Source organism: Octopus bimaculoides, chromosome Z (assembly GCF_046866305.1).
Source record: "Octopus bimaculoides isolate indiv1 chromosome Z, ASM4686630v1, whole genome shotgun sequence".
NCBI classification, from domain to species: domain Eukaryota; kingdom Metazoa; phylum Mollusca; class Cephalopoda; order Octopoda; family Octopodidae; genus Octopus; species Octopus bimaculoides.
The window spans coordinates 51,425,007-51,452,075 of record NC_142944.1 but is presented as its reverse complement, the minus strand read 5'-3'; the positions used below and the strand labels follow the sequence as shown (position 1 = coordinate 51,452,075).

The window sequence follows — 27,069 nt, the reverse complement described above, 5'->3', positions numbered from 1 at the left end:
CCCTTATCTGGTGGTCAATGAGGAAACTTGGGATAGAAGAATGGTTAGTGAGAGCTGTGCGAGCCATGTACAGAGATGCTGTCAGTAAGGTGAAGGTTGGAATTGAGTACAGTAATGAATTCCAGGTAGAGGTAGGGGTCCACCAAGGTTCCATCCTCAGCCCCCTCCTATTTATCATAGTCCTCCAGTCGATCACAGAGGAATTCAAGACAGGTTGCCCCTGGGAGCTCCTCTATGCTGATGACCTTGCCCTAATTGCGGAGTCACTATCAGAACTAGAGGAGAAGTTTCAGGTGTGGAAGCAAGGACTAGAATCGAAGGGCCTTAGAGTCAACCTAGCAAAAACCAAAATCCTAATAAGTAGGAAGGTAGATAAAACACAAACCCCTTCAGGTAGATGGCCCTGCTCAGTATGCAGTAAAGGAGTAGGTAGTAACTCTATAAGATGTACCCGGTGCAAGCTATGGACACATAAGAGGTGCAGCAATACCAAAGGCAGATTAACTACAAAGTTAGTTTTTGTATGTGGCAGATGTTCAGGTGCAATAAAGACTGTAAACAAACAGGAAACAACTTCTATCTCATTCCAGGGTGAAAACTAGAGGTAGTTGATAGCTTCCGCTATCTGGGGGACTAAGTTAGTAGTGGGGGTGGGTGCGCTGAAAGTGTAACTGCTAGAATAAGAATAGCCTGGGCAAAGTTTAGAGAGCTCTTACCCCTGCTGGCGACAAAGGGACTCTCACTCAGGGTAAAAGGCAGACTGTATGACGCATGTGTACGAACAGCCATGCTACATGGCAGTGAAACATGGGCTGTGACTGCTGAGGACATGCGTAAGCTCGCAAGGAATGAAGCCAGTATGCTCCGTTGGATGTGTAATGTAAATGTGCATACCCGTCAGAGTGTAAGTATCTTGAGAGAAAAGCTGAACATAAGAAGCGTCAGTAGTGGTGTGCAAGAGAGACAATTGCGCTGGTTTGGACATGTGGTGAGAATGAATGAGGATAGCTGCATGAAAAAGTGCCACTCCCTAACAGTTGATGGAACCCGTGGAAGAGGTAGCCCCAGGAAGACCTGGGCTGAGGTGGTGAGGCAAGACCTTCGAACATTGGGCCTCACCGAGGCGATGACTACTGACCGAGACCTTTGGAAATGTGCTGTGCGTGAGAAGACCCGGCAAGCCAAGTGAGATCGTTGCTAGTGCCCCTGGACTGGCTCTTGTGCGGGTGGCACATAAGATGTACCATCCTGAGTGTGACCGTTGCCAGTACCGCCTGACTGGCCTTGTAGGGTTTTCGAGCGAGATCGTTGCCAGTGCCCCTGGACTGGCGCTTGTGCGGGTCGCACATAAAAGACACCATTTCGAGCGTGGCCGTTTTTGTGCGGGTGACACGTAAAAGCACCCAGTACACTCTCTGAGTGGTTGGCGTTAGGAAGGGCATCCAGCTGTAGGAACTCTGCCAAATTAGATTGGAGCCTGGTGTTGCCATCCGGTTTCACCAGTCCTCAGTCAAATCGTCCAACCCATGCTAGCATGGAAAGCGGACGTTAAACGATGATGATGATGATGATGATGATGATGATATATATATATATATATATATATATATATATATAGTAGACTGTATGGTCTGGCTAAGTCAAAATGGTTTTTTGTAGTCTTCATTTCCACTTGGAGAGTTTAAATGTAGTTATAAAAATATGTCCTTCTGTTGAAATGAAATTTCAGTAAATTTCTATATCTTTGTGCAGCTGAGGATCGCTCTGCATTTTACATTTGATGTAATGTTCACAGTGCTTAAAATAAATGGAGTCGCATGAAACAATCATACTGCATTAACTTTGGATATCTTTGTTGCTTATTTTGATATATATATATATATATATATATATATATATATATATATATATATCAGCCAATATCCAGGCCTTCACTGCTCCTGAAGGAAGAACTGCCTCCCTGGACTCCTTCCACCACTATCTGTCTCTGGCCAGTCATGGCCATGTAGACCCCAGGTAGTAGGTGAGATCATCTTACCATCTTAGCCTCTTGATCTTGTCCATTGTCTTTGTTTCCATTTCAACACCTTGATTATCCATTTCTTGTCCTTCAGTCATGTGATGTGGCCAACCCATCCTTGTTCTCTGTCCTTATGCTGTCCTTGACTCTTGTGTGCCGTCATATCCAGGCACTGGTTTTCTTGTCCCACAATGTGATACTGAGCAGGATTCATTCTATTTCTCGTTGGGCTACAATGAGGCAGTTCATCATGGAAGTATTGAGAGCCCATGTTTCATTCCAGTAAATCTTCACTGGCAGGATGTACACTTCAAAGATCTCTCTTCTAATTTTCATGGCAGCCTTGGGACTTCTCATGAGGTTTTCTGGCTTTCCAGAGGTTACTCAACCAAGTGCTATTTTTCTCTGAATTTCTGAGAGGAGATTTGTATCTTTTGTTACCATCTTTCCCAAGTAAATGTTGCTGTCTACTTCCTCTATGACCTTGCCATTTATAGTGACAGGTACTGGCATAGCATGCCTACTGAACATGATCGTGTTCTTTCCAAGATTCATGTAGAGGCCAACAGGTTGGTTTGTAGTGTGGATATCAGTGATCATTTCCTCAAGTTAGGCTTAAGTGTTGTTGAGATACCATCTGCAAAGTCCAGGTGAGATAGTTGTTTTCTGTCAATGTTGATGCCCTTCTTGTCCAATTGGATCTTTTTTTTATAACAGTGTCTTGCGGGTATGATGTAAACATCTTCAGTGATATGTCATCTTACCTTGTTCCTCTCTTCAGCTTGATCTTATTGCTATCTTGGTGTAGTCAATGTTGCACTGTTGTAGAAATCTTTCAATATTGTAATGTGGAAGGGGCCTACTCCTTGGTTCTTCAATGCAGTAAGGAGCAGTACAAATTCTATGGAGTCAGAGACCTCATAGTGAACAAAAGCAAAACAGAGTGGGATGTTGTATTCATTTCCCTTCTCTTGCAGTCAATTGACAACTTGAATGTGATCAATAGTAGAAAATGCTGTCCTGAAGCCAGTTTGTTCTTTTGGTTGATAGGGTCCAAGATGTTGAGTAGTCTTCTAAGCATAATGTGGGAAAATACCTTGTAGATGATGGGTAGGAGGCTGATGGGACACAAGTCCATTCTATCACCTTTCTTGTAAAGCAACAACACTATTGCATTCTTCCACCTCTTGTGAACTTTACCTTCTTCTAAATATCTGTTCAACAGTTTGGTGATCATCATCATGATAGGGTCTCCACAATCCTGAAGAATGCCAGAATTGAGATGTTGTCCTCTCCAGGTGCCTTATTTCTCTTAAGTTATTTGGTGCTCACTCTTATCTCTGATGGTATGATGGGAGGAAGGTGTAGAGTTGGAGTTGTGTTATTGGAGAGTGGATGGTCTTGAGATCATCAGGTGCAATACACCTTGCTATAGAATCTTTCACATCGTTTGATAAACCTGTTAAAGTCACTGATGATTGTGCCATCTTCTGACATGGAGTTGATATTATCTTTTCTCAAGCATTGCTTTCTCTTCACTGACTTCAGGTCTCTATTTTCTTTGAGAGAATTTAGCTGTTCATCTTTGTCATATTTTCTAATGTCTTCTTTTATTCAATGTTGAATGATTTTACAGGCTTCACCATATTCAGATGTTCTGAAAATATGTCCTTCTTCTTTTTATCTGCTGTCGCTTCTCTCTGGGTTGTTTGGTTTCTGGAGAAAGCTTGTGGTTTATTACTCCTAGCTGTCATTACAGATGTATCCATCATAGTAGTAGTGATTTTCTCTGAATAAGCGTTGAGGTCATCATCTGTATGATGCTGTTCCAAGGATTCAAAACTGTTGCTAAATAGGAGTTGGAAGTGTGCTGTCTTTGCCAATAGCACTGAAGAGTTTCGCTTCTTTATGTATTTGGTTAGTCTAGTTCATTCCAGCATTGTATTGATAGTGATTGATGTTCACAGTAGGTGGTGGTCACTGCTTGTATTGAAAATGTTAATGACCAAGACATCTTGAAATATCTGTGGCTTGTCTGTTAGGATGTGATCAATTTCATTCTTCATAGTACCACTGGGTCAAATCCATGTCCATCAACTGCAAGTCTTCTTGAAGACCGTACTCATGATCTCTCGCAGATGCCCCTTACCGAATTTGAGTGACCTCTGCTGTTCCTTCTACCAGATCCAAAGTGACCAGTGTGCAACTCTTCTGGTCTGCCTGTTCCTACTTTTGCATTGAAGTCCCTTATGATGTTGTAATGAGCTTTGCTGTTTATGAAGAGATTGCTTATGTCTTCATAAATAACCTCAATTTCTTCATCTGAATGACCAGTTGTTAGTAGATATGCTGACCAACTGAGACTATGGATTTCATCCAACCATCTCATTCTTGGTCAACTCCCAGGTCCCCTACCAGTTAGCTCAGCTTGAAGAGTCCATATTGCAATTCTTTCTTGTAACCTTCTAATTACGTTTCAATAGTTACTGGCGTTATGACTACTCAATGCAGAAAAGTAGTGACTCACTCAGAAAAGACACTCTGATCTCTGAGTTACATATATATCCTGTTGAGTAACTTCCCTTCAGAGATTCTTCAGAAGAACCCTATCTTGACCTTTTGTATGTGCAATTGTGCTGTTTCAAACATTACCCAACATTTGTGACTATAGGTGAGGACAGGCACGGAAACCAAATTGAAGATAGCAGTTTTGTCTTTTTTTATGAACTTCTCCTCTGAGGATCAAATACTGGAGCTAGCACATTACTATGCATGCATCTGCAATTCTAGTGTCCAATTCAACTTCCTGCTTCTCATTACTCATGAATACGGCCCTGAGATACCTGAACGTCTCCACTTGACTCAGTGATATTCCAATAACATGCAGAGTATATTGGAAAGACTTTCTTGAGAAGGTCAATATCTAGTCTCAGTCTTTGCAACATTAATTCTCTTCCTTGCTTGGCAGCTTTCACCAATGAACCTATTTAATGCATGCTGGAGGTCATCTTCTGATGAGCCAAGTAGCACACTATAGCAGCCAATGAAAGCTATAAACACTGACTGTGATGCCATTTCCACAAGAGCTGCACATGTCAATCCAGTTTACGAAAATTATGAAAAACTATGCACATTCCTGCTGAGGTTCAACAGCCATGTTGAAAGATTTTGACTTAACACCATTTGCCCAAACATAAATGTTCGGGCATTCATATAAGGACTTTGCAGTAACCAAAAGTTACTCATTAAACTCAAAATCATGCAAAGCCCACCACAGCATGTTTCATGACATTCAGTGGAGGGTTTGGCATGACATGCAATCACATGTCTATCCAAAGTCTACAAAGCAAGTATATATCTTTTAGCAATAATCCCACAATTTCTGGAAGACATACCATGAGTGAATATCTGGTTGGTTGTGCTGTGTCCAGGACACAAACCACACTGTACTTCAGCTAGTTTGGAATCGACAATTTCCTTACATTTTTTTATCAGGTACCTAATGTACACTGAATTGGAGACGCTCAACAAAGAGATTCCTCTATAATTAAAATACTATTTTTAAAAATTGGGATTACCACCCCAGATTGTCATTGCTTTGGTGTCTTTCTAGAAGTGCAAGCCACCTGGCATACACAAATCAGCCAAAGAATACCGTCTATGTTTAAAGCTTTTACCGAGTACTTTAATCACCTTTATGATTTCAGCAGGATTTTGTGCTCTGCTCAGTAGCAAAACACATTGACTATTGTAGAAAACTTTTAATCTTTTGACCATGTAGTGTACCACTTTTACTGTTGCCAAACCCAAATAAATCAACATATTTCTAAAGATCTTTTGAAATTCCAAATCATAACAGGTCATTGCAAAAATGGGGGAGGCATAAGAAAAATTTTAATATGAAATATTACTTTCTTATCATTAGATAAAAAAACCCATATATTTTTGGTTAGGAAAGACTAAAAGAAATTGTATACGTCTTTTTCAAGAGAAAAAATGTTTTAGTAGCATAATTTAGAATTAAAATAGCTTCAACTGAAAATGAAAGCAAGAATAGATTTTGATTTTGTTGAGAAACACCACTCTTTCTATAATAATTTAATTGCTATAATTTTCATGAAGGCTGAGGTCTGACATAATCTGATTAATAGATAAGTTGTTAAAAAAAAAATCAGAGTTTAAAACAAAGTACATGATTACTTCTGACAAAAATGCATGAACTTTACTAGTTGACTTGAGTAGTTAGTTAAGTCATTACTTTTATGATCAAATATCCCAACATCACAGAAAGCATTTATGACACAAATCTACTAACATCACAAAACATTTATGACGCAAATCTACTAACAGCACAGTTGATGGTAATCATATTGTAATCACTAGCCATTTATAACAAAATTATACTAACATCTTAAATGGCAGTGATCAAACTTTAATCAGTAGTTATTTATGATATAAAAGGCCCAAATTCATGACTGATAAAATAATCAAATCTACCACTGACTAAAATACATTGAAAAATCAAAATTAGGTACAGGAAAATAATACTGACTCAGGCTCTGTTGTTACGTCTGCAGCAATTTCTGGACTGAAATGGTGCTTAGGTGATTGATCACCATCTTTGTCTAGTGGTTTCGCAGGAACTGCAATCTGAGGTTCATCTGCCCAGGTCACTACTATTTGGAAACACACACACACACACACACACACACAAAAAAAAAAAGAGAGAGAAAGAAAAATAAAAAAAGAAAAATACAGCATAACTAATTGTTGTTGTTAATTAAACGAATGAAAAACACATAATAATACAGGTTTTCACAGTGAGACATCAATTTTTATCTTTTACTTGTTTCAGTCATTGGACTGTGTTGAAAGATTTTAGTCCAATTCCAGTACTTACTTATCTTTTAAGTTTGGTACTATTGGTGTCTTTTACCAACCTATTAAAATAAATAGCAGTCAAGTACTTGGGTCACAGTAATCAACGTCCTCCTCCTCTCAAACCCATTGACATGTACAATTAATTGACCAAATGAAACCACGGTTCGAAAATTCCTATTTATCTCGTATAAATTAACACATTAGAAACTTAACACTTTTATGCTATTCTTGTATTCTTTTATTCGTTTCAGTCATTTGACTGTGGCCATGCTGGAGCACCGCCTTTAGTCGAGCAAATCGACCCCAGGACTTATTCTTTTGTAAGCCTAGTACTTATTCTATTGGTCTCTTTTTGCCAAACCGCTAGTGACGGGGACGTAAACACACCAGCATCGGTTGTCAAGTGATGTTGGGGAGACAAACACAGACACACAAACAAATACATATATACACATATACGACGGGCTTCTTTCAGTTTCCGCCTACCAAATCCACTCACAAGGCTTTGGTCGGCCCGAGGCTATAGTAGAAGACACCTGCCCAAGGTGCCACACAGTGGGACTGAACCTGGAACCATGTGGTTGGTAAGCAAGCTACTTACCACACAGCCACTCCTGTGCCTATAACAAAATAAACAAAAAAAAAAACTAGACTATTGATACAGAAATACATGTCCAAAGTTGTCCTGTTTTCTCCAGACAATCAAATTGCCTTTTTAGCTTAACCATTTAACATTTAAACCAGTGATATCTGGCCAAACTATTCTGTTTTATGTTCAAACTGGCCATATACAACTTTCACAACTACTCTACAAGGCCCTTCTAAAAATAAACAAAACAATCACATCACTGAAATTTCAAAGCTACAAGATAATGCATGATTAGTTAATAACAATGTGAATAAATAAGCACTGCATTTGACAAACTAATCTGAATGCTAAAGGATTAATCATTTTGATATCAACCTACCTGGAATCGTCCTTGGTTCTATGATACAAACTTACTGTTTTAAAGTGATCTACATTAAAACTTTCAATAAAAATTTCATGTTAATTTATGTCTGAAATATCTGCTTAATAATGACAAAATTGTTTTAATAAATTCTTTATTATTTTCAAAATTAACTGAAACAAAAGCAGAATATTTCTGCAGAAATATGGAAGCAAAACAATTAACAACATGTCAGTTTTGGGAAGAATTCTTGAGTCTAGAGATTATTACCTCTTCTCATTTGGAATTGGTCACAGCTGCCACAATGGATTTATTAATTCCTTTCTTGAAGGGAAGATAATTCCAATAAATCATGCTCTTATCTTATATGGTATTTCATATACCTTTATTCATCATTACTGTCCATATTCATGCTGCTAGTCACTGAGTAATTTCTCTTAGCTCATCCTCTATTTATACATATCTATATAGAAACACACACATACACATCCAATCATTAACATTTTACTGTCCACTTTCTCATGCTTGCATGAGCCAGGTAGAATTCATTGGAACAGATTTTCTACACTCTGGTGCTCTTTCTGTCACCAACCCTTACTTCCATGTAAGATAATATTTCCCTGAGACCAAACATAGTTTTACCACTTGTATGATGACACTCACTTATAACTATGTTATGATGTCCACACACACACAACAAGCTTCTTTCAGTTTCTCTCCACTAAATCTTCTCACAAAGGTTTAGTTGACCCAGGGTCATAGTAGAAGATATTTGCCTGAGGTTTGATACAGTGGGACTGAACCTGAAACCAAGTGGTTGGCAAGTGAACTTCTTAACCATACCGTAATGCTTGCGCCTAAAGTACTCATACACAGGCACAAACAGGTGGCAAGTCCAATAGTTATTTATCTGACCACTTTGCATCTATGTCATTCAGTATTTGTGTCTAAGAACACAAAGAAAAAAAAACAAAAACAAAAAAAGGAGATGAAAACTTGGAAGTGGGATGACGAATGAATGAGGGGTGGGCAATAAAAGGAACAGTGAGGGACGCTAACCAAATCCAGACAGAGCAAAGTAACTGCATTTTCTCAGAACTTACTGGAAGTCTACAACACAAAACAGAGCTGAGAGGAAGAGATATTAAAGATGTCTTACACACTAAATGTATTTTGCTGCTTGTGAGTTTCACATTTGTCAAAGTTAGCAGGTTTGGGGAGGGTAGATAGATAGAGGATGTTGGGCAAAGAGCAGAATTTCCTTATATGTTCTTCGAAGGATATTTTCTTCCTTTTTTACTAATGGACCATTTTACAATTTATCGATCATCATCAAAGTCTGTCTTCCATTCTGGCATGAGTTGGATGCTTTGACAGGTTCTGATAAGCCATCAAGCTCCAAAGTGAGCTTAGGCATGGTTTCTACAGCTGGTTCTGCAGTTGGATAACCTTCATAATACTAAGTTCTTTACAGAAAAGCACCCAGTGTAGTGACTGCTTTTTTTTGTTTTTGTTTTTGTGATGCTGGCAGAAGTAAGATCACTAAGTAACTTGTTGACAAGACCTCTTGACTGAGAAAGGGGGAGACCGTGTGGTACTGATAGGGGGTAGCTTTAAGTCAGGTGTTGAGAGAGGTAAAAGTAAGAGAGAGGGATAGGAACAGGTGTCTTGTGGCAGAAGAGATACACTGCTACCTCAAGTGGAAAGATAGAAGAGAAAAGATGATGGTGATGAGGTGTCAGAGCAAACCTTCAAGGTACAAAATGGTGGCTGTAAGGGACAAATAGATCAGAAGGTTGGATGGGGAGAGTGGGTAGGTAAATTCACAAAAGTGCGATAGGGGAGTGATAGGCAGATAGAAATGGAGACACCAGCGAACACAATGGATGGTGAACATGGATGGTCACTGATGGTCAATGGTAAATGACAGTTTAGAGGGAGGGGAACAAGGTGGAGGAAATAGAAGTGAGTCAGGGAGATGATAGGTGGCAGCACAGATGATATGGAGTGAGGAGTGTGAGGGGAAAACACAGCAACAGGGTTGAAGTTAGAGGGAAATAAGAGGGAAAATAGGGAAAGAAAAGGAGGAGGAAAAGAGATAGAGAGAAAGAGAGAAAGATAGAGAGAGAGAGAAAGAGAGAGAGAAAGAGAGAGAGAAAGAGATAGAGAAAGAGATAGAGAGAGAGAGAGAGAGAGAGAGAGAGAGTAATGAAATAATGTAATATTTAGTAAAAAAGAAGTGTGGTAGTTCCCACTAATTGAACTTTTTCAATCAGAAAAAATAATTATGTGCTACAATACACATTTCATGAAAAACACAAACACAAACATGTAGATTACAAACTTCAACTTTATCATCATAATCTGTAACTTAGAGTGCAGGAAACTCTTATGTATCCCCAGCAGGTTCGGTTATGTCAGTTGGGTCTTGTATCCTTTCTGACATTGCACACATTGAGTGGTCTTCCACAACCCTCTCATAGTTCAGTGAGAGAGAGAGATGGAGAGAGAGAGAGATGGAGAGAGAGAGAGAGATGGAGAGAGAGAGATAGATGGAGAGAGAGAGATGAAGAGAGAGAGAGATGAAGAGAGAGAGAGAGAGAGAGATGGAGAGAGAGAGATGGAGAGAGGGAGAGAGAGAGAGAGAGAGATGGAGAATGAGACATACAGACGAAGAGAGATTTGAACAGTGTGTGTGTGTGTGTGAGGGAGAATTTGGGCAGACAGACGCAGATAGACAAACAGACAGACAAAAAAAAAGAAGTAGGAACAAACCCAATACCTGATTGGAACTTTATCAATCCACTAAAAAAGCATTAAGCAAAGTTGACCTCAGCAAGATTTGAACTCAAATAGCAGAGAGGGCCAGGACTAATTCTGCATTCTGACACACTATCAACTCTACCATTTCATCACCTTATTACAGAGTTGAATGAAATACGACTGACAGAGAGAGAGAGAGAGAGAGAGAGAGAGAGAGAGATGAGGTACTTGAGTATTGCTAAGACTAGAGGATTTCACCTGGGTGCTGCTATTCCAGCTGTTAAACCCATTTTGGGATATTTGCCAACAAGATTTCAGCAAGCTGAAGGTAGACTATCAGATGATATTCTACAAGGAGCTAGCAGCCGGATATGAATGAAAGCAAAAGAAATCCCTTACTTTAAAGAATGTTTGCTTTTTTTGTTAGTTCTTTTTTTGTTTATAGCAATATATCAACCTGATGTATGTATTTCTCTCTATACACATATACACATAAATGTATATATTTTATATATAAGAGAGAGAGAGAGAGAGAGAGAGAGAGAGAAAGAGAGAGAGAGAGAGAGAGAGAGAGAGAGAGTGTGTGTGTGTAATTTTGTACATATTATCTACCTATCTATTTCCTTCCCTGTGTGTGCATGTGTGATATAAATGCATGTCTGTGTGGTGTGGGGTGAGTGTTGTGTAGGATTGAGCAGGCACTGAACCTAAATTGAAATTGACAACCAGATAGGTGGTTTATATTTCTGATAATGAAGCTTCTCCCTATCTCTGATATGATGTTGCTTGCTAAAGGTGGCGTAGGAGGGAGATAGATAGATGGTTTAAAATGAAACAGTATGAAAACAAAGTAAAAAGAAAAAGAAATATATAAAAAGAAAAAAAGGTGCAGGGAAAAGGGAAGAAATTTAGAAAAATAAAAACAGAAGTGGGAAGAGAGAAAAATCTCCACTTCCACCACCACCACCACCATCAAAAGAGTTCAATTTCACATGCATGAAGCTGTGGGAGGAGGCACACAAGGTCAACAATTTTGATGGGATGTTAGTCAATTATATCCACCTCAGTGATCAAATGGTAATTTCATTATTGACCTCTCCCACCGTTCTACTAAAGGCACAAGGCCTGAAATTTTAGAAGGGGCTTAATCGATTACATTGACCAGTACTTATTCTATCAACTCTGAAAGGATGAAAGGCAAAGCTGACCTCAGCTGTATTTGAATTCAGAACATAAAGAGCCATAAGATACGTGACATGTTTTGTTCAATGCGCAAATGATTCTGTGAGCTTGCCCCTTAGTGATAATAATAATGTAATGATGGTCACCCCATCAATTTCGGTGTATGAGCGTTTAAAGGAAAGGATTAAAATTATAGAAAAATAAAGGGGATTAAAAAACAAGAAACTGTATCTATTTAATGTATGTTGAGCCCAGGTATGGATTTTGTCAAAATGGAGACATAGATGAATTCGATTCTGCCTGGGATTGGGCAAATGTGATTATGGATTGCAGGATAATTCTTTTATTGTCTTGTTTCTTCAACTCAAATTGTTTATAATCATTATCATCATTAATAATAATAATAATGTTTCAAATTTTGCCCACTAAGGAAGCCATTTTGGCAGAAGGGGATAAGTTAAATACATCGAGCCCAGTGTTTCACGGGTAATTAATTTACTGACCCCTAAAGGATGAAAGGCAAAATCAACCTTGGCAGAATTTGAACTCAGAACGTAGCAACAGGCGAAATACTACTAAGCATTTTATCCATTGTGCCAACAGTTCTGTCAGCTTGCCGCCTTGATAATAATAATAATAATCTTAACTGGCTGGAAGTGTCATCCTGTACATTGTTTTGTCTTGGTATAAAAGATGGGCTACAGCAAATATTCTGCTCAATACCACAGATTTGCTTGTCAGTTGTTTGACCTTAACCAGTTAAGCATGTCCCTTGGTGACTGACGATATGTGCATCTCTGATCATGAGTAGAAGTAGTGGTGGAGCATCATAGCCATGTGTTGAGAGGAGTTCTTTGGAGTTTGAATAATTCACCTTTGGAAACGTGGGTGTTTTGCTCAACATCCTTAAACAAACCTTATCCTTTTGAGTGGGATGGGCTACTTGACCTGAAGAAATTCTAACAGGGCCCCACCTGCAAGGTCATGCGCTGTTTATCTTTATATGAGATCACCATGTCGCACACATATGGTTGTGATGCATGTACCTGGTGTACCCTTATCAGACGGGTAGTCATGATGGGTATATTGGGCTTTGTATATTTTACCCCAGTGTCACTTTGATGGCATGTGCTGCTCTCTCACTCAATTATAATAACGGTTTCAAATTTTGCCACAAGGGCAGCCATTTTGGGTGAGGGAATGAGTCAGTTACATCGACCCCAGTGTTTCACTGGTAGTTAATTTATTGACCCTGAAAGGATGAAAGGCAAAGTTGACCTCGGCAGAATTTGAACTCAGATCGTAGCAACAGATGAAATACAATTAAGCATTTCACCCAACATACTAATAATAATAATAATAATTCTTTCTACTATAGACACAAGGGCTGAAATTTTAGAGAAGGGTTTAGTCAATGACACTGACCTCAGTACTTAACTGGTACTTATTTTATTGACTCTGTAATGATGAAGGGCAAAGTCAACCTGGGTGGAATTTGAGCTCAGAACTTAAAGAGTTGGAAGCCGCTGGATCAAAGCGAGTAAATTTGAATGGGATGCGGTTAGTTGATACCATTGACTCCAGCAGTTGACTGGTATTTTATTTTGTCAACTCTAAGTTAACCTTAGTGGCATTTGAACTCAGAATGTAAAGAGCCAGAAGAAATGCCACAAAGCATTGTGTCCTACATGCTTATGATTCTGCCAGCTTGCTGCCTGCCTTTAAATAATAATAATCATGATAATAATAATCTTAATAATAATAATAATAATAATAATAATAATAATAATAATAATCTTAATAATTCCTCCAAATTTTTGACTCAAATATAGCAATTTCAAAGGGTGAGAAAAGTCAATTACATCAACCCCTTTGCTCAACTAGTATTTATTTTATTTATGCCAAAATGATAAAAGACAATGTTGAATTCAGCAGAATTTGAACTCAAATTGTAAAGGGCTGGAAGAAATACTGCAAGGTATTATATATATATATATATATATATATATATATATATATGTAAATATATAAAAATACTCTTTACCACTTCATACTAAAAATATCCGCCTATGGATATAATAATAGATTACTTTATTTTTTCTGTCTCCAATGAAGGGAAGTACTGGATCTTCCCAGAAACAGCTGTAAGACTCTATCCATAAAATACTTCTCCAACCTTACCATTGCTCTCTTTATCTTTTTATATATTTACATATACACACGCTAATACATGACTTATAATCCCCAATCCTGTTCATACAACGACTGGGACAAAACTAGTCGGTATACAGCACTTACTCGGTATTACCTGTGTCCTCTTGGGTTTGGTTAAATCCAATACCCTCCTCAACCTTATATATATATACTAGCAGTATAACCCGACCTTGTCCGGGTGTGACTTATTATGCCATCTACGATAAGTCTTGCTAGCTGAAAATCAACTAAAAAAGAAAGCCTTACAACGAAAAAACCCTTATGATGTAAATATGTTCATAATTCAAAAGACGATGAAATTAATAGGGAAAGTCTGAAAGCTGTTTTGCATAAAATTATTAAGCATACGTAAATTTCATCCGTGTAATTGGCTATAGAAATGCTTGTGCAAAACAACTTTTTGCGCTGCCCTGATTATACATAGCAGGGTAATCCCTTTTCACAGGAGCTAGGATGGCAATTTGTGATGAAGTAATTGCTGGCGATCTGTTGCTAAACAGCTTTGCCAGAATTCTATCAGATTGGGCAGAAGGTGTTGATGCACCATTTTGCATTATGTTCAAAGTAGCTACTGGAATGTGGTGAATTGCTGCAGTCTGTGGCTGTCATTTCAAACCGGTTGCTGTCTTTCCCCAGCAAACTCTCTTCTTTGGAGGCATAATCTATGTATATATTAAACAGAACAACAAAAGTTATAATAGATGGCAGGGTCGGTACTTTTCACATATCTGTAATTTTTCAGATTAACACCCGCACGATTACCCAACCCTAATCCTAAACCTAATCCTAACACTAACCCTAACACTAACCCTAACACTAACCCTAAACCCTAACCCTAACCCTGACCCTAAAAAACGTAACCGTAACATTAATCCTAAACCCTAACCCTGACCCTAAAACCCTAACCCTAACACCCTAGTGAAAATCGTGGTAAATTTACAAAACATTGACGAACATGAGTTATATTTTACTGAATGTATGCTTTTGAGAGAGCGAGAGAGGAAGAGGTAGAGAGGGGGAGAGAAAGGAATAGGGGTAGTTAAAAGTTTTCTTATGACTGCTTCTCTTCACTGCCTATTACTTCATTAGAAATCTAAGGATGCACATAAGCACATAATAGAGAAAAATAAAACAAATATGGACGACTTGCTCCGAAACACCACCGAGTGGGGAACACTTCTCAAAAATAACCTGCAGTTGTTTCCTTCAAAATTCCTACATGCTTGAAATGTACATACATCAAGGTACATTTGTACAAAATTTCATGAAAAAATATTCATTTTCCTGGAAGTTAAGAAGAATTTAAGTGGAATTTCCGAGTATTGTACCCCACCCCCTTCCAAAACACTTTCACCAAAAATTTTTGTATATTTGGAATCTACATAATAAATAATATATGCATAGAACATTTCATAAAAAAATATTCATTTTTATGAAAGTTATGACCTTCCAAAGTTGGGGGATACAACTCTGTAGTTATGCCATCAATGTTTTGTAAATATACCACGATGTGAATGATTGTGTTTACTTGCACGTGTATACGTTTGAGAGAGCGAGAGAGGAAGAGGGGGAGAAATGAATAGAGATTGAGAGCAATGTGTATGTTGTTGTCACAGGTCATGTATGTGTGGTTGTGTGTGTTTTTACGTATCTATGTTATGAAAAATAGGTAAAGAACACTGAGATGAAAGTTTAATCTATGACGTTGTATGTATCACTTTCTCTCTCTCTCTCCCTCTTTAACTCTTACTCTCTATATTTTTATATTGAGCACGTGTGTAAGAATAGCGTTCCAGGTAGCAGGGATGAAATATAAAAGTTGCTAGAAACAACAGCCAAATCTCCCTTAAATCACACAAAGTAAACGGAATTTTAAAAATCTAATTACTGCACTGGAAAGTTCACATCGAGAAAATTCCATTGATGTAAAAATTTTTACGAAAAAGTGGAAAATGTGGATTTCTATAAACATTCAAAAAGGCTTCACACAAACACACAACTTCAGATTTATATATTAAGATATAGTCAAAATAAGCAACAAGGATATCCAAAGTTAATGCAGTACGATCGTTTTATGCGACTCCATTTATTTAAGCAATGTGAACATTACATTAAATGTACAATGCAGAGCAATCCTCAGCTGCACAAAGATATAGAAATTTACTGAAATTTCATTTTAACAGAAGGACATATTTTTGTAACTACATTTAAACTCTCTAAATGGTTTTTTGTATTCTTCCTTTCTACTTGGAGAGTTTAGTTTTAATTACAAAAATATGTCCTTCTATTGAAATGTAATTTCAGTAAATTTCTATATCTTTGTGCAGTTGAGAATTGCACTGCATTTTATATTTGATGTAATGTTCACATTGCTTAAATAAATGGAGTTGCATGAAACAATCGTACTGCATTAACTTTGGATATCCTTGTTGCTTATCTTAATTTTAATCATCTTATCTTGGAATTGTATGGATAATACCATACTTAATTCTGGTGCCTAAACTTAAGTAATGGTACTTCACCTTGAATCTAAATTATATATATATGATGCTGATATATATATATATATGTATATATATATATGTATATATATATATATATATAGGAAGTCTGTGCAGCTGAGAAGTTCACTTCTCAACCATACACTTTCTAATTCAGTTCCTCTGCACAGCATCTTGGGTAAATGCCATCTACTATAGATGTAGGTTGACCAAAGTCTTGTGAATGGATTTAGTAGAGAGAAAAAAGAAGTCATATATGTGTGTTTGTGCACCTATCTCTTTGTTTACATCTATGAGTTTGTATTGAAGTGCAGCTGGCAGTATTGTTCTCAGTTTCTTGTCTCAACAAATCTACTAATCACTCTGTACTTTTGAGGGCAAGTGGAATAAGGGATCGCTTATCTGAAAACCAGTTAAGGGTTAGCATCAGAAAAGGCATCAAGTTGTAAAACAACTACTTTAAAAACATTTGTGCAACCCATGCAAGCATGGAAAGCAGATAAAAAAAAGAAATGAACAAATGTGTGAGTATGTGAGAGAGAAAGAAAGAGAGAGGGGGGAGGGTTATGAATGTAATTCTGTATGTAGTCATCTGATATGAGAGAAAATAATTTGAACAATTTAAAGGCATTAGCACTGGAATGGAATTCAGTATCCATGATCTCAAGAGTTAATTTTCTCTCCAGAAATCTTAAGTCAATTCTTCCAAGAATTTGCTTTCAATTTGATAATAAACTCTATTCACATTTTCATAATGTGCCTGCATGCACATAGGAAGAATATGCACTCAATACCAAGAAGATGAATAAACAATTCTTTTTAACGGAATTTATATTAAGTTTTTGAAACCCAATATTTCATGCTGATGGGAAATTGCTGATTTTCATCAATATGAAACATGATTTTCCAGATATCTAACAGAAATTCTCTGAAAATGTATGTGTGTGCGTGTGCATGCACACATGCATGTGTATGTTGTAAAAACTAGAGACAGCTACCTAAAGAGAATCAAAAGGCCCCAGGGATTCCAGATTACACTGACTACTAGGAGCAAATGTCTCCAACCAACATATAGAAGTTCAGATTAAGTTGTAGTTGCTATTTTGATTTTATTATTTTTTCCCCCATACTAGCAATAATGATACTTGTAGAAATTGATCATGACTTAGCTAGAAAGAAAAGTTTTAACAAGCTAGTTTACTGTAGAACCAATTTTACCAGAGCCATAAAAAATGAATTAAATAAAAACCTCAGCCCTTTTCTGCAAAAACACTCCCAAAAAATGGGGAAACAGTCATTATGATGAAATCTGCTGACATCTGGATCTACCCTACACTTGACAACAGTCATTTGTTGTAACTTCAGAGGTCACTTAAGTTTGGACAATGAACCAAACACATTCATTCATTTTCCATACATCTTGGACAAGCCTCACTTGATGACACTTCCGTGCCAGTAGAGTTTATTCTAAAATGACAACCCCTACAAAGAAAAGTCTATTTAAGTGGGAAAATTGTAAAAAAAAAAAAAAAAAAAAAAAACGAAATGTATTTACCTTTTGTTTGTTCAGCAATCCCGATTTTGGGAGTTGTTTTAACAATGTACATCCCTTTGGCTTGTTCAGAGAAGCGCTTAGCTTGGGCTCGTACTTGCTCAGCATACATTTGTTTTCGTAGGAAATGGCCAGAAAAAGAGGCTGATAAGTTCGGCTGCTTGTTGTAAGATTTATCTTCGGTGTCGGTGTTGGTGTTTTTGCTGTTATTCATTGTTAAAGCCTCCGCTGATGAAAGTCTGTAAATCCGAGGTGGAAGAGCAGGTGGCATATCCAAATCACCATCAAATTTGACATCTGTAGGTGCACTTTTTTCAGTTACATTCTGATATATTGGAACAGATGACAGAGAGCTGAAAGCAAAAGTTAATTTTACTAAATTAATATGATAATACACACATACATATGGTATATCTTGTGTGTACAAATAGCTGTACAACTGCTACTGTTGAGTTTAGAACTCCACATTGATTATAATAATTACATCCACTCTGCTTCCAGCACAGTGATTAAGCTACTACTATACTTAGTAGTATTACAAGTCATGATATACAAACCAAATGTATGAGAAATTATACCCATGTTTATACCATTTGTTCCCTATACATAGGCGCAGGAGTAGCTGTGTGGTAAGTAGCTTGCTTACCAACCACATGGTTCCGGGTTCAGTCCCACTGCATGGCATCTTGGGCAAGTGTCTTTTACTATAGCCTCGGGCCGACCAAAGCCTTGTGAGTGAATTTGGTAGATGGAAACTGAAAGAACCCCGTCGTATATATGTATATATGTGTGTCTGTGTTTGTCCCCCTAGCATTGCCTGACAGCCGATGCTGGTGTGTTTGTCCCCCTAGCATTGCCTGACAACCGATGCTGGTGTGTTTACATCTCCATCACTTAGCGGTTCGGCAAAAGGGACCGATAGAATATGTACTAGGCTTACAAAGAATAAGTCCCGGGGTCGATTTGCTCAACTAAAGGCGGTGCTCCAGCATGGCTGCAGTCAAATGACTGAAACAAGTAAAAGAGTAAAAGAGTATACATGTTTTGCCATTGTGTTTGTTTGGAATTCTGCATTGGATGTTCCAAGTGTAACTAAATGCTTAGCTACAATGGATCTTCGGGGTACATTCTATAGCATTATGTTACAGAGAACTAGTTTCCTAAATCAAAAGATATAAATTTGTGCTTATCACAAATTCTCCTATAGTCATCTAAGAATCTATAAGTCAGAAAAATATGCACCTGTACATTTGTCGATAGAGTGGAATATAAATCAAAGTACACAATATTATAGATCAATTACTATTGATCATGCTGATCAGTTTTGTGCTGGATATTAGACAAATGGATGATAATCTAATAAATGTACTCTTTGAAGAGTGCCCATTTCTTCCACACCTGCCATCTCTGAAGAGTCTGTTTATTAGACAATCATCTGTTTATCTAATATCCAGCAGAAAACCAATTGTTAACGTCAGCTGTCATGGATATATAATGCTGTATAGATCGATTTATACACAAACACGCAATACAACACATATATTTAAAACTGGCATAGCTGAGATTGTCTCAAAAAGCATTCAGACTTTCTATGGATACTACATCATTTGTACAATATGGAAAATTAATTGCTTGTAGGGACATTGTATTTCATTATGAAACCATAAAATACTCAAAGTATTTTTTAATAGAAATTGGAGCCAATTCGGGTTTTGTTATGACGTTTCATATCTAAATATGTCTAATGTAAACAACAATGCCATCAAAGATGTAAAAATAGGATCTTTGATTGGATTGATGTTTACATTAGATGTATTTGGATACGAAACATTGTAACAAGTCAGTGTTGGTGATAATTTCTACAGAAAATCTGCAGAGATAGCCATAACAATATAGAAAATACACCAAATGATATTAGTGTAAATATAAAAACCAGTCAAGGCTGGGACTCGAAGCCATCTAACCACCGTGAAGATCAAGATCCTTGTACGTAACATTGTAACAAAATTTTTGACTCAAACCAAAACTCCAAGTATCCAGTAAATTTATTGCTATAAGTAATGACATCAACTTTCAAGAGCAGAGATCCCAAGAAACATATCATCAGCTTCTAAGACCTGAGACAGTGTAATTGTTAGTAAAAAACACTCTACCCTTTGGGGATATCTTCCTATGCAAAGCTTCCATTAAAAGAAATCATGATCTAGAAGTGAGTGTATTCTATCTGAGGTAGTGGTGGTAGTAAATGTAAAGATGAAATCAGTTACCTCTTAAATGTGGAGGAGCATTGTAAAGCTGTAAACTGTGGGGAGGTAGAGACAAAAGAATGCAGATATGGATAATGGGTACCCATTTATGGAAGGTAGAGGGTGTAGCCAATTCTTGTGGAAGGCAGAGGGTGTTGCCAATTCTTGTGGTGGAAGGTAGAGAGTGTTGGCAATTCTTGTGGCGGAAGGTGGAGGGTGTTGCCAATTCTTTCGGCAGAAGGCGGAGGGTGTTGCCAATTCTTGTAGCGGAAGGTGAAGGGTGTTGCCAATTCTTGCGGTGGAAGGTGGAGGGTGTTGTCAATTCTTGCGGAAGACAGAGGGTGTTGCCAATTCTTGTAGAAGGTGGAGGGTGTTGCCAATTCTTGCGGTGGAAGGTGGAGGGTGTTGCCAATTCTTGTGGGAAGCAGAAGATGTTGCCAATTCTTATGGAATGCAGAGGGTGTTGCCAATTGTTTTCGAATGCAGAGGGTATTGTCAATTGATGTGGAATGCAGAGGGTGTTGCCAATTTTTGTGGAAGGTGGAGGGTGTTGCCAATTCTTGTGGCAGGTGGAAGGTATTGCCAATTCTTGTGGTGGAAGGCAGAGGGTGTTGCCAATTCTTGTGGACAAGGAACAAAACTGGAAAACAACCAAATAAATTTGTGCATATGCTGAGCCTTGATAAACTCCTGTGTAGATCTTCATAGCACAATGATGAACATAATATAGAAGTATTCTATTAAGACCATTAAACCTACAACCATAATCAAAATTATTAATTTCAATTAAATAACGGTCCTGCAGAACAATGGGACACTGAACATAAACATTGATCAAATATCAAGTGTTAATATATCTTTCTTCTTTTACCAGTCATTTTGCTGCAGCCATGCTGGAGCACTGCCCTGAAGAATTTTTTGTTGAATGAATCAGCTTCAGTACTCATTCTATCAGTCGCTTTTGCTGAACTGCTAGATTATGGTGATGTAAACACACCAACACCAGTTGTCAGATGGTGGTCGGGGGACAAACACAAAGACACACACACTCATATATATATATATATATATATATATATATATATATACTCTTACTCTTTACTCTTACTTGTTTCAGTCATTTGACTGTGGCCATGCTGGAGCACCACTTTTAGTCGAGCAAATCGACCCCAGGACTTATTCTTTGTAAGCCTAGTACTTATTCTATCGGTCTCTTTAGCCGAACCGCTAAGTTACGGGGATGTAGACACACCAGCATAGGTTGTCAAGCGATGGTGGGGGGACAAACACAGACACACACACATATGTATATATATATATATATATATATATATATATGTGTGTGTGAGTGAAAATAAATACAAAAAAAAGGGTTTGTATGATTGTGTATAGAGGAATATATTATTTTGTTTAAAAGAGTTCCAACACTGTCTGTTTTTTATGTTTTATTTATATTCCTGCAAAACCAATGTGGGATATAGAATATGGAATATACAATATATAATATAAAATAAAAATGGATGGTACAATGAAATAAAGTATTGAATGTCTTATTGAATATATGGAATATATATATATATATATATATATATATATATATATATATATATATATATATATATATATATATATATATATACATATATATGATGGGCTTCTTTCAGTTTCCATCTACGAAATCCACTCACAAGGCTTTGGTCGGCCCGAGGCTATAGTAGAAGACACTTGCCCAAGGTGCCACGCAGTGGGACTAATCCATGTGGTTGGGAAGTAAGCTTCATACCACACAACCACACCTATAAATGTTATACAATATCTTCTATGTTCTTTACATTATATATGTGCGTGAATGTGCAAGTGTATTTGTGTGCGTGAATGTGCAAGTGTATTTGTGTGCGTGAATGTGCAAGTGTATTTGTGTGCGTGAATGTGCAAGTGTATTTATGTGTGTGAATGTGCACGTGTATTTTTGTGTGTGTGTGTACACACTACACACTGAAAGAGACACAGAGGTGGATATAAGATGGTGTGTACGGGTTGAAGGAGCATTACACATGTACTTTGACACATTGACAGGTATACATCATTTGTTTATGACAAAATGCTAAAATATTCTTTCTACCTTTAGTAGTAGGAAGGAGGCAGGAGGAGGGACAGAGGAGGAGGAAGAGGCAGCAGTCCTTATCCAATATCTTCAGCACTGTCTCATTTTGTACCCTCCTGAATTATGCCCTCTGACTTTCAATGCTCTCAGCAGGCATTGCTTCATTACAACTTTTCTCATCATTCAACATCGTTATTACATATATTTCAAAACATGTTTTTTTGACTGACAGATGTTTTTCACAACATTTATTACTTTTAATTCAAACACACACACACACAAATGTATGTATATGTATCCATTCATGCATATGTATCCATTCACTCACACAGTAACATGCATACAAAATATATGTGCAGATACATATATTAAGGAACAAATACATACATTCACATACACAAATGTGTGCAGGTACCACATAGATATGTGCTCAGGCAGTAACACTCATACATATATATACATACAAATATAAAAATGTGCAGATATATACATGTGCAAATGCATATAACTTAGGCATTGTGAGATCCATAAGCTCCCTTTTGTGTGGACAATGTGCCATATTACATCTCACTCTTATTTAAATGATCCCCATTTGAGGTCTTCATGTGTCCACACCAGGGTGTTCATGGATTAACACTTTTTCCATTTTCATTCTTGAAGTAACCATGTCATTGCAGTCTTTGCCTGACAATTTGCACAAAATGTAATTTTTGCCTTATCACATTTTGCAGTAGCTGGGATCTGCCTTAGAATAATATTTCCTCATTTGCAATTCTATCTTTGAGGAACTTCTGTAGATGTCATTAGTGGAATGTGTCTAGCTTCTTGGCCACTTCCATCAACATTTTCCAGACTTCATTGCCAAACAAAACTGCTGAGAGAATTAATCCATTATATAACTGAACCTTCATGTCAGTACTGGTGCCTGTTGTTGCCTAGATTTATCAATTCAACCGTTCACATAACTAGCTATGCTTCCATTACTACTGATTACTCTGCCATGGTACGAGAAATTGCCATTGCTTTGATGAAGTTGAACAGTTGAGTTGTGGCATTAATCTGCATTACTTTGGTCTTTCCGCAGCTAATTATGAACTTGATCTTCCCTGCTCTCATTTCTACCAGCAATACAATATCATCAGCAAAGGCTAGGATCACCATATCTTTCTACTTTGCCCCACCCCTACCCAAACCACCACTATAATCCTACAATACTTGCATTGTTAGCCTCTTCATACAAGTTTACATACTAAATGTAAATGTAGACAATATTGATAAGGATGAGTTTTATTAACAGTTCTAAACCCCAATCAGTAACATTTCTAATCATGATGTCAAGTTGTTTATTGGTGACTTCAATGCATAGATCAGTAGTAGTAACCAGTAAAGCAGCCAACCATGTCACTGAGCCACATGGATGGTTGCAATGAGACCAGTGAAAATAGAGAATGTTTGGATACTGCTGTGAAATGTGAACAGCTGCCACATTGGTAGCATTTATTTTTGTGCACCAAACGATTCATAAAATGTCATGGCAATCATTAGATGACACACTGAAGATACATATATAAGTGTAGATACAAACAAGAGTGTGTGCCAATACATAAATATATATATATATATATATATATATATATATATATATATATATATATATATATATACACACATGTGCAGATACATATGTATGCAGAACCTATACATTTGGGCACAAATACATGCATACATGTCTACATAGTTGCTGTCTAAATTCCAAAGAAAATACCCGGCTTCCGGTTTGTAAGCTTACTCACATTATTGATGAGAAATTTTAAGAACATAATTACAGTGTGCATGCAGACACGTGTGTGTGTGCATATACACATAGTTGCTTGACCTAGAAAGAGCAGCCAAATTTCTCTCATATTACTCTCTTCTACTGTCTTAAAAATGTGGGAACAAAACGTGAGAATTTATGAATATACAGAACGTTCAAGGTTAAGACTTCAATACTTCTCTTAATTGAGGTGCTCATCAAAGATTCACTTGTAGTTAATCAACAACCACACTGACTATAAATTCTGAATGATTGACATTATTTTTAAATAACCAAAATTAAAAATAATTATCTGTTAAAGGGACTAGAGCTTTGAATTAGAGATTGAAGATTATCAAGAACTTTTGAATTTGTATAAGGCCAAATTTTGTAAGGAAGCAAACAATTTTTTTTTTTTATAGCAACATTCACAACACTTTTCAGAGCCTCCAAGACTGTTGAGCAGAAAGCAAATGTTTCCTCAAACTGACCCTGGTTTGAATTCTTGCAACAGAGTGAATTTCACCCACAACACCCAATGGCCATGCAATTGTGTTAAACTGGGGCAACAGATTAAGTCTACCACCTCAAAAACAGAAGCAATGTTTATGATGAACTTCTATTTATAATTTCCATTACCAAATTCCATTCACACAGCTTTGGTCAGCTCAAGGCTATGATTGAAGACATTTGACAAAGGTGCCACACAGTGGGACTGACCCCAGAAACACAGTCATCATTATTTTCTTGTTCACATGGATCAGACGGAATTTTTTAAAGTGGATTTTCTACAGCCAGATGCTCTTCCTGCTACAAACCCTCACCTGTTTCCATGTAAGGTAATATTTTGCCATGAATGACATATTTTCATGGATGATCGGAAACAAAGGATACCACTAGAATGGTGATGACGTGATGTCAAGCCAAGAAGACACAAACATAGACTCATGCACATATACATACATACAATTACAAACACATATATGAGGTGATACTGAAAAGTTCCTGGCTTTGGGTAAAAGAAAATAGAGGAGGATCAGTTAATTATGATTTTAGTCAACATATTCCCCTCTCAGATTCACACACTTATTGCAGTGGTCCTTCAGTTTTTCTAAGCCCTGGAAAAGAACTCATATGGCTGGGACTCCAACCAGGTCTTTTGCAATATCCTTAAAGCCAGAAACTTTTTAGCGACCCCTCATATATATTCATAAACACACACACATAATGGGCTTCTTTCAGTTTCCCTCAACTAGATTCACTCACAGTGCTTTTATTCACCACCCAAGGTGCAAAGCAGTGAGACAAAATCCAGAACCATGCGGTTGGGAAGCAGACTTCTTAACCACATGGCCATGCTTGCACACAATGAAATTCTTAACTGCACAGCCATGCTTGTGTCCTTAAAATCAATTTGGATGCATTTGATCAATTCTAGAAGGATAAAAAGTAAAGTAGACTCACAAAATATCTGAATTCTGCACATGGGATAAAACTATGAAACAGCTGTATGTTGCATCATGAAGGACATAGGCAATCAGGAATGACAAAATGCCAAGCTGAAAATATTGCTGCTACTTACTGTTGGGAATGTGGGAGGATCTAGATTATAATTTGGAAATTTATTATATTAGTGAATTATGGTGGTCAACAAAATGTTCACAGACTAGCAGTACAGCTTTGTACATCATCATCATCATTTAATGTCTGTTTTCCATGCTAGCATGGGTTGGACAGTTTGACAGGAGCTGGCCAGCCAGAGAGCTGCAACAGGCTCCGATTTCTACAGCTGGATACCCTTCTTAATGCCAACCACTTTACAGTGTTCTGGTTGCTTTTAACATGGCACCGGCACTGGTACTTTTACATGGCTTTTAAGTGGTACAGTTTTATTTTAAACATTAAGTTGCTTTTACAGTTAACAAATCCTACAGTCTTTTTAAATTAATATTTGAAAGAATGTGTATGTATTTTACTGTCTCTACTATATTTTTATGTATTTGATACAAAAGTATGACTGCTTTGTAAGCATATGTAGCAGAAGTTTCCACCCACTGTTGCAATCATTTCAGTACTGTGAGAAATTATGGAACAACAGAAGGTGATAGAGGCTTATTTTGATACCTTACTCTGTCTTATAATTTCTGTATTTAAATCCCATCATTACCTGTCTTTGGATAACAATCCTGACTAGCACTCATGCAACATATGATTCTACAATTGAGACCAATAAATAAATAAATAAAAACAACAGGGCATTAAGTGCATGCACATACACACATGTACTTACATGTGTACTAGCACAAACAAACATAAACATACCAAAAAATTACAATTGCAACACATTAATGAAACTGTAAAAATATGTAAAACATTCCAGAAGTTTACAGTGTAAATGTATACACATACACATGCTAGGTACACATGTATATAAGTCAAGACAAACAGATTCATGCAATAACATGTATGTATAAATATACATACAAACTTAATATACACATACATGAAAACCTAGTTGATGTCCAAATTCCAATTATGGTTCTTTGTTTCTGAGTTGAAGACAAGTGCTCTATTGTAAACAAATTGGAAAAATAATATCAGAAGAACATACACACACACACATAAATGATGAAATATAATATAAAAACTACCTTGTAAGGAGGGGTTGTTTCTTTTCTAAATTTGTTATCTGAAATATAAAAAAATATCAATATTATAACAGCATCTGTCAAATTTAATTAAAATAATAAGTGTTATCTTTTATTATAAACAAAATTAATAAAATCAAAAATAAAACCATACCATATTTACATAGATAATTATGCACTATTTTTCTCCATGAAAAAGAAAGATGATCATCT

At 37.0% G+C, this 27,069-nt stretch overlaps 1 protein-coding gene across 3 annotated transcripts in view; it reads right to left on the bottom strand.

Annotated features, from left to right (window-relative positions):
* The window catches only part of LOC106883358 (uncharacterized), a 279,464-nt gene that overhangs the window by 150,044 nt on the left and 102,351 nt on the right, over positions 1–27,069 (bottom strand). For 2 of the 3 annotated variants that reach the window (XM_089365289.1, XM_089365291.1), the window contains 3 exons: positions 26,860–26,897; positions 18,067–18,416; positions 6,573–6,696 (listed from right to left, as the gene is read on the bottom strand). In XM_089365289.1, coding sequence (XP_089221415.1) covers positions 6,573–6,696; positions 18,067–18,416; positions 26,860–26,897 — 512 coding nt within the window. The remainder of the gene's footprint in view (positions 1–6,572; positions 6,697–18,066; positions 18,417–26,859; positions 26,898–27,069) is intronic. The other variant, XM_089365290.1, reaches the window with a different exon arrangement.